At 46.6% G+C, this 13,795-nt stretch overlaps 1 protein-coding gene across 2 annotated transcripts in view; it reads right to left on the bottom strand.

The window, feature by feature from the left end:
• Positions 1-13,795, bottom strand: part of HK2 (hexokinase 2) — a 58,836-nt gene that overhangs the window by 25,156 nt on the left and 19,885 nt on the right. For both annotated transcript variants that reach the window (XM_033175239.1, XM_033175240.1), the window contains exons 2-3: positions 13,322-13,484; positions 1,163-1,311 (exon numbers count right to left, since the gene is read on the bottom strand). In XM_033175239.1, coding sequence (XP_033031130.1) covers positions 1,163-1,311; positions 13,322-13,484 — 312 coding nt within the window. The remainder of the gene's footprint in view (positions 1-1,162; positions 1,312-13,321; positions 13,485-13,795) is intronic.

Here is a 13,795-nt window from a genome sequence, read left to right as displayed (position 1 = left end):
TGTCCTTGCCAGGCTCTAAGGATGATGCTGCAGGGACTGCAAGGTGCCTGGGCCCTGCATGCTGTCAGGGTTCAAGCAACAGGGAGGGTGTTGTTCTTGTAAAACTTAAAAATCCACCTAACACATCATTATGTAAAAGTTACAAGTCTTTTACATAATCACAGCCAAACTTCAGATGTTATTTTGTTTGTTGGTTTTGTCTTAATCTTGTTTCTTAAATATTTATCATCTGGGGGATGTGGCCCAAGGCAGGAGATTGAGGCAATGGGAAGAAAAGGCAACCATATGCCCCAACAGGGAACAATACATTTACTAGCCACAGAGAGTGATAGCACAAGAAGCTATTAGATAAACAGACAAAAACCCCTGTGAAAAAACAGGGCACTAGATTATGCACCAGCAGTAAGCAAATACTTAACAGGTATCATCTCCTCTAATCTACACCATAATCTGTATACTATCATCCCTTTTTACAGATGAATAAGCTGAGGCTCTGCCAAGCCCTATCATCTGCCCAGAATCACAGAGCTAGAGTGCCTGAATACAGGGACCAACTTCTTTAATACCTCAGCTTGGTGCAGGCATAGGAGAGGCAGTGGAAGGGCCTCTACCCTTTGTGTCCCTCCTGATGTTATACTGGAGACACGTGACAACTTCGGTAAAGCTCAAATGCCCACAGCCCTAGGGAAGCAGCCTCCCTTCTCCAACCCCAGCATGATAACAAGGAAAGCAGGTTTACCTCAAGGCCACCCCAAAGACACAATGAGTCTAAAAATATCTCCCCCGCGTGTTCTACTCATGGTCAGAAATTCCTTTCCCAGGAGGGAGCCTTGTGTGGGAGAGAGAACAGCAGACCAGGAGTCAGAGGGCTTGACCTCTTCCAAGTCCTGAGGCCCAAGATGTGACAACACTGAACAGTGCCTTACTTGGATTTAATGCTTCTTCTCTAGTCACTCCTTTTAATACGAGTACATGTTGGGTATAAAATACAACCAGAACAGCCTGAGCTCCGGCCGAGAGGGAGCCCTTACAGCTGTGCTGGCATCCACAAGTGTCTTGGATGACTGCCTATCCAAACACTGGGAGCGGCTGGAGAAAGTGCAGAAAGAACATCCCAAGGAAGTTTTTGTCACCAAGGGCCACCCTGAGAGAAGGGTCATACCTGGGTGCCACTGCCTCGCATGATGTCCTCGGGGATGGCATAGATCTGGTTCTCCATCTCCACCTTCTGAAGCCCATTGTCCGTTACTTTCACCCAAAGCACACGGAAGTTGGTACCTCCAAGGTCCAGAGCCAGGAACTCTCCGTGTTCTGCAGAGAAAGGAAGGGCCACTATTAATTTTGGGCAAAACTCTTCCAGGAACCACCAAGACTCAAAACTCCAAGTCCCTCCAGGAATATCTGTGGGTAAGGGGTGGCCAGTGCGATTCACTTATCTCTACAGACATTATATATAGTCTAATTTCATGCCATACACCTTTACATTATTGTTATTTTTTTAATTCTCAAGAGCTTTATTAAAACCAGAAACTCATGGGGTAGTTTTTTTTAAACCCCTCGCTCCCTTCCCATCCTTTCCTCTGAGTCTCCAAAGTCCATTGTATTATTCTTATGCCTTTGCATCCTCATAGCTTAGTTCCCAATTATGAGTGAGAACATATGATGTTTGGTTTTGCATTTCTGAGTTACTTCACTTAGAATAACGGTCTCCAGTCCTATCCAGGTTGCTACGAATGCCATTAATTTGTTCCTTTTTATGGCTGAGTAGTATTCCATCACATATGCATTACTTTTATAATTCAATCAACAATAAGACAGTTACATCCAACGATGTGCTCACCCCTCCTGAGAGCTGACTATCTCCTCAGTGCTTTCAGCAAGCCCCATGCCAGGGGTCCATGCCTCCCTCCTGTTCCTCCTACCCCCAGAACACCAAATTGCGATCACAGTATTAAATTTACTTTCTAATGTTTGTATATCATGTTTGCATATAATGTTTGCGTATTGCAATTGCAGTACTAAATTCACTTTCTAATGTTTGCATATTATGAGGCCCATGTCCTGCAGCAAGATCAAAGGGGTAAAGTAATGGAGTAGAATGAGGTCCAATTCACTACAAACTAAGAGGCCTGGTGAATAAGCCAAGCAAGTGCCCCCTCAAAGGATCTCAGGCTTATTAGAATGCAAAAGAACGCTGACCCCAGAGCATATATGTACGACAAGAGTCAGGTCACTCATGCCACAGAAAAGCTCTGAGAGAGCAGGAGAGAGGACAAGTGAGACTCCAGAAAGGAGCCACAGACACAGATGGGTGAAGACTGTCATGTGTCACTGGGAAGGTGCAGTTCCTACCCTCCAGGAAACAGCAGTGTAGACAGGAAACATCCAGATCCTGGGTGATAATACCACCAACTATGGGGAAGGACCCCATTGTGTGGCACAGAATGAAAGTGCTGAAGAGGCGCGGAGCCTGCAGCGGGACAGGGGCTGGTGGAGCAGGCAAGGCGCATCCCCAGGTGACTGCCAACCGCGAGCAGCACCGCCAGTCTTCTGCTGCCCTGCCACAACCTTCTCAAAGGATACAAGGCAATTAATTTCCCCAGGGGTTCACTTATTGGCATGTTTGTCAACACTCAACCCCATTCCCGGTGGGAGAACAGCACTGAAGTGAAGCGGAACAGGTCAGAGGTCAGGGAGAGGCTCTGACTCAATAACCCAAGAATGTCTGTTTTACACCCAGATCCACTCAGCACCTCCAGCACTTAGGCCCTGAGAAAAGCCACATCTGCCCAGCTCCCTGAGAGCATCACTCACAGTCCCCAGGGTCCCAAGGGGAAAAAGGGTAGATATCATCCACCAGAGACCACACAAGCAGAAGTGTGTCAGGCAGTGTGACACACGGAGACTGGCTCTGGAGTCCACATCACCTGCTCCAGAACCCCGGCCACTTTCCAGCAGAGGCAAGTTCCTGAGCCTCTGAGCCTCAGCTGCCTCATCTCTAAAATGGGAACATCGCATCTCATTGGGTTGCTGTGAGGGGAAAAATTAGACAAGTGTGGTGCGGGACCAAGAACTCAGGACATACTCACTAAGTACTAGGTACTCTCTCTCCAGGCTCTTGGCAAGCCCTGTCCCACAGCCTCACTTGAGTGTCCCAGGCCAACGACAGCAGAAGGGATTGCAGAAACCTGTCCAAGAAAAGTCACTGGAATCAGCTCCAGTGACTACAGCATTCCTCCTTAGGGGCACTACTTTTCCATTTCCTGCCCAGTGACTACAGGTGGCCCCACCCCTAGCTACAGCTGCGGGCTAACTACAGCAACATCGCCCTCATCTGGGGTTAGCCTGCCTGTCTCACGGCCATGGTTGACTTTTCCAGACACTCCAGCCCTGAGCCTTCCCCAGTAGTGGGAACTCAGCCAAATTCTAGGAAACGCAATGTGGTGGCTGTCATGAGGGATGAAAGGGATATCAAAGATGAACTGCCTTATCAGCACTCTCAAGTCCAGGATACACGCGATCCGCTGAATCAGTGACCACAGGGGACTAAGGCAGCGAGGCTGCCCCGGTGGGTCGTCATCTGAGGCCAGCCCAGCTGGACTCACCAGAGGCCACAGTTCCACCAAGAACGGGTGGTGTGCAGGATTTTCTGATGGACTGAAGGGAAAACACAAATAATAAAGTATTGCTGATAACCCTGTTCCCAGGAGGGAGGTCCTCTCTTCCTTTGCTTACAGGACTCCTCTGGAACACACACTCCCTGACACCCCTCCTCCCTGCAGCTCTCCTCCACACACATAGGAAGCCACAACCACCATAACCAAGGACTGCATTCCTTCCAAGCCCGGAATCTGAGGCAGGCCTAGCACTGTGACTCGGCAGTCCTGAGATGGACCTTCTCCTAATGCCCACGCATGAGAGGCTCCCACAGAGCAGTGGACCTCAGACAGGTGGGCAGGCCTCGTTTTGAATTCCAGCTCAGTGGTTTCACTACCTGTATGGTGTGGGCACATCACAGGGCTCTCTCACCTCACCTGTAGAACAGGATTCATAATTCCGACGTTGCACAGGGATTGTAACGCTTACGTGAAACATGGACTATGTTGTATGTGAACATACAGAAACACACAGGCCGGATGCGGTGGCTCATGCTTGTAATCCCAGCACTTTGGGAGGCCAGGCGGGCAGATTAGTTGAGGTCAGGAGTTTGAGACCAGCCTGGCCAACATGGTGAAACCCTGTCTCTACTAATACAAAAATTTGCCGGGCATCGTGGTGTAGCCCTGTAATCCCAGCTACTCAGGAGGCTGAGGCAAGAGAATCACTTGAACTCAGGAGGTGGAGGTTGCAGTGAACTGAGATCTCTCCACTGTACCCCAGCTTGGGCAATAGAGCCAGACTCTGTCTCAAAAAAAAAACCCAAAGAAGAAACACAGTAATTATTCCTCCGTTAATAGATCTTATCAAGGTACTTGTTCCCTTTCTCCCTGTCAAGGCCGTGGAGGTTTGTGGCATGCTCTGGTGTCCAGCAAGGCAGGACAGAGGTTTGGTATAACTACGATTGGCACTAATTTGTGGGTGCCAAAAAATGGCATGTCCAGAGTGGCTACAACATAGGGCTCATGTGACATGGCTATAAGCGCACAGCAAATACCATTGCCAAGGACTTTCTTTCATTCTTAAGAAGGTCAGATCTGTTTCCAAAAGGGCTCTAGTGACTAATGGCACTGTGGAGGGCAGGGCTAGCACAAGGGAGGCAGCTCAGGGGCTGCTGCCGTAGTTGAGCTGAGCAGCAGTGAGGGCATGGGCTCCAGGGCCATGGAGGGTGGCCAACCATCCCAGTTTGCCCAGGAGGGAGAGGTTTCCTATGACATGGGACTTTCAATGCCAAAACTGGGAGAGGCTCAGGAATCAGAATGCTGGACTGTATTTGATCCAACCATACAGCCTCCAGCTCTTCCTTGTCACTCAATGCCTGAGGCACGCAGCCATAAACTTGGAGTCGGGTCAAAGACACACACACATACTTTCACATTCAGTTCCTGAACTGTCCCATATTTATAACTTAATGCCCCTAAAGGGACCTGCCCTTCCTGCCCTACAATAGCACTTCCAGTGGCCCCAGGTAACTGCACTGAACATTCCAATCATTCTCTATGGGGTGACTCTGGGTTGAGGGGATCTTGTTTTCTTTCCTTTAGTTTTCAAGCACCTGCTAGCACACAACAGTGGACTGCTCTGAGAATGTATGGCATATACTCCAAATGAAATGAGGACGCAAAAGATACATCTCCAAGTCCTAAGCAGGTAATGAGGCAAGACACAGGTTTCAAGGCACGTATTTTCCATGTACCCAGAATCGCCATGATCACTACCACACCTGGCAGCCTCTTTTTAACCCCCAGGATTCCAGTTACTCCATTACAATGCAATGCTGGCCACCATTCAAGAGCTCAGCCATACAGAAGTATTCAACACTCCGTGTCATTAAAGGCATTGAATGAATCACAGTTAATGCTGGTGTCTGGTACAGACTAGGAATGGAGTGAGCTGATCTTCTACATCATTTGTTTTCAAACACAACAGAATGCTTATTTCCAAATAAAATTGGTGGGCCAAATACCGCAACGTAAAATAGAGAAAAACAGAGCTGCTCCAACTGAAGGGAGGGGTGTGGAACACGTAAAACACATGACTAGCACCCCAAAGCTCCTAGGACACCTCTTGGAAAGCATCACTCTGGTGCTTTTTTTTACCCAGGAAGTGTTTCTTAAGTTCAAAATAGGTGCCAGTCACAGCAAGGTGTAATTAGCCCCACAGGTGTGAAACCACTCTTCAAAGGGTTAAAACACGATTACGTTTCAATATTGTGTAGGCTTTGAGCGTGTTCAGCTTTTTAGGCAGGCAGACCTGGGTTCAAATCCCACTCTAACATGTATTAGCCATGTAGCTTTGGGCAATTTATTAGAAATCTGACACTCAGATTTCATCATCTTTTTTTAAAGGGTTATGATAACCTCATTCTAGTCAGCACCTCCCTCCACAACCCAGAACAAGAACACAGGAAAACACACACATATACATGTATACATACACACACGCACCTTGTCAAGATTCAATGCAAGGAAGTGTAAGGCATTTGGCACAATGCCTGACAATGTTAAGTGCCATCTGCTGTACTGAGGCTATCTATCAGTACAATCTTCAATTTATATTGCCTGGACTACGTAAGTCCACTAATTAACTTGCTGTGTGCTAGCTCTGGACGTATGTCTCCGCTGTACAGTAGTTAATATAATGCAGAGCAACCAAGAGAAGGGCTTCTTTCGGGTTTAACCAGCTTCCATGCAACGTATCACCAGCCCGGTCTCCCTTTATCATATCATGTGCTTGTATTATATGGCCCGATATCTCTAATTATTTTGTCTACATGGGCCTTATCTCCCCAGTACAACTTTCACGCTTCAAAGGCAGGGCATGAGGCAGCTTAGCACACTGCTGCTGCACAGAGGACCAAGCCTGGGAGAGGAATGTTGAATGAACTGAACAACTAGGCCTGGGTTAGTAAGAGAAGAACCCATACATTGTGCTAGCAGCATGGAAGGTACATAAAATGTGCCACTGGTGGCGTGCTTAAAAGCCCAGGCATTAGCAATTCGGCTGGCCGAGTTCCAATCCCAATGCTGCCACTTGCTCACTATGTGACTTTGGGCCAAGTTGCCTAACTGCTCCAAATCTATTTTCTTTTTCTGTGAAGTAGAGTTCAGCTCACCTACCATTGGATGACAATAAGAAATGAGATAGCTCAAACACAGCGTTTAGCACAGTACCTGGCACTTACAATGTCTACAATTTTTATCATCACCATCATCACCGTCACCATCACATCTGACCACAGGTGACCTTGGCAACCATCAATCCTTTTTTAGCCTTGGTTGCCTCATTTTTAAAGTGAGAATGACTCTCTTGTAAAGTTTTTGTAGAGAGTAAAATAGATTTATGTAAATGGCCTAGTACAGACACCATGGGTGCTCATTAAATGCTATCAATTCTTCCTGCATTCCCTTTTTTTTTTCCGGAGTCTCACTCTGTCGCCCAGGCTGGAGTGCAGCGGCATGATCTCAGCTCGCTGCGACCTCTGCCTCCCAGATTCAAGCGAGTCTCCTGTCTCAGCCCCCCGAGTAGCTGGGACTACAGGCCCACGCCACCACAACTGGCTAATTTTTTGTATTTTCAGTAGAGATGGGGGTTTCACCATGTTGGCCAGGCTAGTCCTGACCTCAAGTGATCCACCCACCTTGGCCTCCCAAAGTGCTAGGATTACAGGTGTAAGCCACTGCGCCCAGCCCCTACATTCCCTTTTAAGATGGAAATGTCCTCTGAAAGCCAGGCCCTTATGTGTGGCCCCTATGTGTGGTGGGGCCCCTGACAGAACTGTGTTAGGGCTGGTACCACAGTCCCACGCAGGGTCGTGGCACAGATTAGGGGCTGCCTACAGAGAGGTCAAGATGGTGTGATTCCTGGCAAACACAAATGAATGCTTTCTTTAATCAACTCTCCACTGAAAAAAAGAAACAAGGGCATACAGACAACAAATGCTGTTGAGGATATGGAGCAGGCAGAGCTCTCATACATTATTGGTGGGAGTATAAATGGTTCAACAATTTGGGGAAAAGGTCTGGCAATTTTCTAAAAATTAAACGTATACCAAACTCTATGAATGACCCAGTAATCCCACTCCTAGTTGACTATACAAGAAACTAAAAACGTGTCCACAAAAGGGCTCGTGCAATAACGTCCATAGCAGCTTTACTCAAATAGTCAAAAAGTGGAAACTGCCCAGGTGTCCATCAATATTCATATCATAGATTCTAATCATACTATGAAATCAGCAACCAAAAGGAACAAGACACTGATAGACACAACACAGATAAATCCCACATTATGAAAAGTAAAAGAAGACTTGCATAAAAAACAAATACTGTATGAGTCGATTTATGTGAAGTTCTGGAACAGGCAACTCTGATATATGTGGAAAATAGGATGTGATTGCCTCTGGGGGGTCAGGAACAGGGACTGACTGGGAAGGGGCTCAAGGTAACTTTCTGGGGTGATGGTAATGTTCTCTGTCTTGATGGAGGTTTTTTTTAGTTGTATACATTTATAAGATACAAGTCTAATTTTGTTATATGGATATACTGCACAATGGTGAAGTTAGGGCTTTTAGTGTATCCAACACCCACTGTATCCGTTAAGTAATTTCTCATCATCCACACCGCCCCCCACCCTCCTACCCTCATGCCCCTACCCTCTTACCCTCACCCTTTCAAGTCTCCATTGTCTATCATTCCACTTTCTATGTCCATGTGGAGACATTTTTTAGCTCCCACTTATAAGTGAAAACATGCAGTATTTGTCTGCTTTGGAGCTGTTTCACTTAAAATAACAGCCTCCAGTTCCATCCATGATGCTGCAAAACACATTATTTCATTCTGTTTTAAGACTGAACAGTATTCTATTATGTATATATACCACATTTTCTTTATCCCATCATCTGTCCATTGATGGGCATTGACTCCACATCTTTGCTATTGTGAATGGTGCTGTAATAAACATACAAGTGCAGGCGTCCTTTTGGTATGATTTCTTTTCCTTTGGGTAGATACTCAATAGTGAGATTGCTGGATGGAATGGTAGTTCTATTCTCAGTTCTTTGAGAAATGTCCATACTGTTTTCCATAGAGGCTGTACTTATTTACATTCCCACCAACAGTGTACAAGCATTCCCTTTTCTGATGGAGGTTGTATTAAAAAAGTGTATTTGTCAATTCATCAGATACATTCTTTTTTTTTTTTTTTTTTTGAGACGAAGACTCGCTCTGTGGCCCAGGCTGGAATGCAGTGGCGTGATCTCAGCTCACTGCAAGCTCTGCCTCCCGGGTTCACACCATTCTTCCTGCTTCAGCCGCCCACCACCATGCCCGGCTAATTTTTTGTATTTTTAGTAGAGATGGGGTTTCACTTCGTTAGCCAGGATGGTTAACTCACATACCTTTTCTTAGTAAATTTGGCAATGAGCGTGCCTTTTGCAGTGGTGGTTTGTGGCTGCAGGAGTGTTTGTAGCATATGTGAGAAAGTCACATATCTGATTCTCTCTTAATTCTCAGAAAACCAATCCCCATGAAGTTTCCCCTTTTCACAAATGGGGAAATAGAGGATCACAGCATAAATTGCTTTGGAGCACACAACTTGAATTCAAACCCATTTGAACCTATAATTCTGATTCTCACCTCTCACCCCACACTGTCCTGAAACTACACATTTCATGCCAGCGAGAAATGAAATGCTAATCTAGAACCAAACTGGGCCAAGGATCATTTAAGGCAGTGGCTTTCAAACTGCAAGGTAAAAAAACATTTAGTAGGTTCCGACTAACAACCTTCTTAAAGACTAGAAGACAAACCCAACTTCATCATGTTTAAGAATAAATTCTGGGCCGGGCACGGTGGCTCACGCCTGTAATCCCAGCACTTTGGGAGGCCGAGACGGGCGGATCACGAGGTCAGGAGATCGAGACCATCCTGGCTAATACGGTGAAACCCTGTCTCTACTTAAAAATACAAAAAACTAGCCGGGCGACGAGGCGGGCGCCTGTAGTCCCAGCTATTCGGGAGGCTGAGGCAAGAGAATGGCATAACCCGGGAGGCGGAGCTTGCAGTGAGCTGAGATCCGGCCACTGCACTCCAGCCTGGGTGGCAGAGCAAGACTCCGTCTCAAAAAAAAAAAAAAAAAAAAAAGAATAAATTCTGGTCCACAAATTTATTTCCTTTCATATAAATATTTATATGCATGTGTTTCTTGATGTGAAGATATAGTCCAGAAAAGCTAGAAAGCTATGGATTTAAAGATTGCCTTCCTCTAGATCTGGGGTTTGATTTTTCAGATTTGAAAAGTAATACTAGTCATGAACAGGCTGAGAAATGAAGGTTCTGAGAAAGGTGGCGCTGAACAGGTGTCCCTGGAGCAAATGCCTCGAGCCTTCTGTGGGAGAGGGATGCAGTTTCACCCCCAGCAGCAATGGCAGGCACCCAGGCTGTGTGCGAGCACATGGGAGGGAATCGCTAACACAACTTCACCTCGGCCTTTCCTCTCAGCACTTCACTAGGGTGCTGACAACAGAGAATTTTCATTTTTGATAGTCTGTATCAACTTAGGAGTCACCTATTTTCACTGCCATAATCCATAACTCATACCCCCAACTGACAAAACAAAACTTGAAAGCCCTGATGCTGACCACTTTATTTTTTTTTAATTCATCTATTTTTGTTTGTTTTTTGAGACAGTCTCATTCTGTCACCCAGGCTGGAGTGCAATGACGCAATCTCAGCTCACGGCAACCTCCATCTCCCAGGTTCAGGAGATTCTCTTTGCCTCAGCCTCCCAAGCAGCTGGGATTATAGGTGGGATTACAGTAGGTGGGATTATAGTAGAGACAGGGTTTCACTATGTGAAACCGGGTGTGGTGGTGGGTGCCTGTAATCCCAGCTACTCAGGAGGCTGAGACAGGAGAATCGATTGAACCTGGGCAGAGGCTGCAGTGAGCTGAGATTGTACCAGAGTGACAGAGCAAAACTCCACCTAAAAAGAAAAAAAAAAATTCCAATACACTGCCATTATCAGCAACACTGTAATGAACATTATTGGGCCATGTCTCCGTGGATTCATACAGGAGTCTGTTCAGGGCATATAGTTGGAAGTGGAATTGCTGAGTTGTTATATATACATATGTTCCACTTTACAGTAACACAAAAATGAACTAAGACACCATCCAATGAACATCAAGGGTTTATCTCCCATTACAGGATCTCAGATGTATTTGTGTAAATAGACTAGCACACTAGTTCTAGTAGATGTGCAGAACAGACTAAAACTATCCAACCTCTTTACTTTACAAAAGCAAAGGCTGAGTCCCAGAGAGTATGGAGGTGAGGAGCTAACCTATGGACCCCCTGCAGATGGGGAGGGAGGGATTAGGTGTGGGATTCCTGCAGTCTGGTCTCCATTATTCCAGGAGCCACTTCCTTTGTTTCAGTGAGTAAGACATTCCAGTATGTGCTGCAAACAGTGCAAGCTTCAAAGTGCATGGGAGGTCTTGGTGCCTCCAGCTTCAGGAAAGCAATGAGAATTTTGAAAGCTTGCCCCATAATTAGTTCTCCCCAACAAACTTAATTCACCTGCCTATAATACAGACTAAACAATCAGTCTCAACTCCATTCCAAAAAATTTTAGTTGAGCATTTGCAGTGTGCTCCAGCACCAAGTGCACAGGCTAACACATACATGAACACATAGAACGCATCACGTGTCGTACCGATGCCTGAACTTCGACTTCTGCAAGCTTGATTCCTAACTCGGCCTCTCACTGGCTGTATGATTTTGGACGACTTTTTGACATTCGAGCCTCAAATTCCTCATCTATAAATTGTGGATAAAATTTGTACTTACCATAAAGGTTTCTGAAAAGTAAATGAGTTAATACATTGAGGTGCCCAGAAGAGTCCTTAGCCCATATGTATTTAGAAAAGATTTAGGGTACTTACTTAGTGCTAGTGCTGGGTGAAATAAAGACAAGGCCCTGGCCTTCAGGAGTACATTTATCTGAATGTCAAATAAAAATCTCAGAAATGGGTGTGGTTTCCAGTCACAGTCAGAGGGAGTGGTGGATAAACATGCCAATCTAGAGGACATGGAAGAGATAAGAGGCCCCTCACCTCGAGGGTCTCTTTGAAGGCCCAAGAAACACACTCAGGAAACAATCCTAAACAAGGTCATACCCTCAGCATTGGGTCCAGGCTGGGTCCCAAGGCTTCAGCAAACACTTATTTTGGGAACCATACAGTCTCATTAGACAAATCCAGTCCCTAGAGGCACTTAGGGAGATGAGCCTCAAGGACACACGTGTGCTGGAAATAGCACAGGCACTTACTTGGCATTAGCAAGCCCTGACCCACACCCTGCCCCTAACTCCCCTCCCAACAATGCCCCTGCAGATGCCTCACCAGCGACCTGTCAGCTTCCTGGAGATCTCGTCCCCCTTAGGTTTTTGGACACTGTGCTTCCTGCTTCTTCCTCTGCCCTGGCAGCTGCCCCTTGGCTCTCTCTCCTGCCCTCTCCATGTGAGTACCTATCCCCCACCCTCCACCCCCTCATAGACCTCACAAGCACCTCATCTCTAAAATGGAGACACCTATTATGAGGATTAAATAAAAGCTCTGACACCGGCCGGGAGCGGTGGCTCAAGCCTGTAATCCCAGCACTTTGGGAGGCCGAGACGGGCGGATCACGAGGTCAGGAGATCGAGACCATCCTGGCTAACACGGTGAAACCCCGTCTCTACTAAAAATACAAATAAAAAACTAGCCAGGCGAGGTGGCGGGCGCCTGTAGTCCCAGCTACTCCAGAGGCTGAGGCAGGAGAATGGCGTAAACCCGGGAGGCAGAGCTTGCAGTGAGCTGAGATCCGGCCACTGCGTCTCAACAAAAAAAAAAAAAAAAAAAAAAAAAAAGAAGCTCTGACACACTTTGTTCGGTCCCCTTCTCTGGGATGCTGCCATTCCCAGGCAGCTGGGCTCCACACCCAGGCCCCACCCTTGAATCCTCTTTTTGCCCACCCACCACCACCCACCAGGGCCATGTCTTATGCTCTACCAGTCGGGCCTCGCTCCCCCTCCACTCCACCTATACTGCCAAAGACGTAATGTTACCAAGACACCCCTGAAAAACTTGCGTTTATTCCCCAAGGCTACTGCAAAGACTAAACGTTTTAGGCTTGCATTCAAGGCCTTCAGTGACTAGCCCTAATCCACTGGACCTTTCCAACTTGAATCTCCACCATGATCCTTTTTCCCCTACCTGATTAAATCACTTGCTGGGTGGTGCACCATAAAATAAGGATTCTGGGCTGGGCGCGGTGGCTCATGCCTGTAAATCCCAGCACTTTGGAAGGCCAAGGCGGGCAGATCACAAGGTCAGGAGATTAAGGTCATCCTGGCTAATGGAGATCATACCACTGAGCTCCAGCCTGGGCAACAGAGTGAGACTCGTCTCAAAAAAAAAGGATTCTGTATCCAAATAAGGTGACTAAACAAAGCTTTTCCCAAGCTTCCTGTCCATCCGTCACACAGCCTTCCATTCAATTCCCTGGATGCTTCCCTTAACCAGGGTTGGATTCTGAGGCTTTTGAGTTATTTGGGTCCCTGAACAAAGCCAACTAAATCACCCCCGAGTAACGCAGCAGCTAGAGCCATCCCCCAGGTGCCGCACCTGTCCCATCTGGAGTGGACCTCACAAAGGTGGGCAGCATCTTCACTGCTGCAGTGGGGTGGGTGGTGGCTCCAAGCCCTTTCTCCATCTCCTTGCGGAACCGCTTAGAGATCTCCAAGAGGGTCTCATCAGAGAGGCGCATGTGGTAGAGATACTGGTCAACCTGAAAGGGGAGGAAGACAAGAGCAAAGACCACTAGTTAAATAAATTATGGCATAGGTCTATGTCATGGAACACCACTCACCCCTTCAAAAGAACAAAATCTGTTATGTATAGAAAGTTATTATTAAAGACCATTAGTAGCAACCAATTTGACAGGGCTTTGTCTTAAAAAAAAAATTAAAATTATAAAAATAGACCTAATTTTTGGAGAACTGGTGCATACCAGAGGAAAGGCCTATTAGGGCAGAGGAGAGTTATTTTCAGAATGGTTGAGTCGGAAGGCCTGTGACAACATCACTGGAGCCAGGGTTC

The sequence above is a fragment of the Trachypithecus francoisi genome, unplaced genomic scaffold, assembly GCF_009764315.1.
Source record: "Trachypithecus francoisi isolate TF-2019V2 unplaced genomic scaffold, Tfra_2.0 Lachesis_group17, whole genome shotgun sequence".
Taxonomy (NCBI): Eukaryota; Metazoa; Chordata; class Mammalia; order Primates; family Cercopithecidae; genus Trachypithecus; species Trachypithecus francoisi.
Note: the sequence above shows the minus strand (reverse complement) of the source record. Positions and strands in the feature narration are given on the sequence as shown.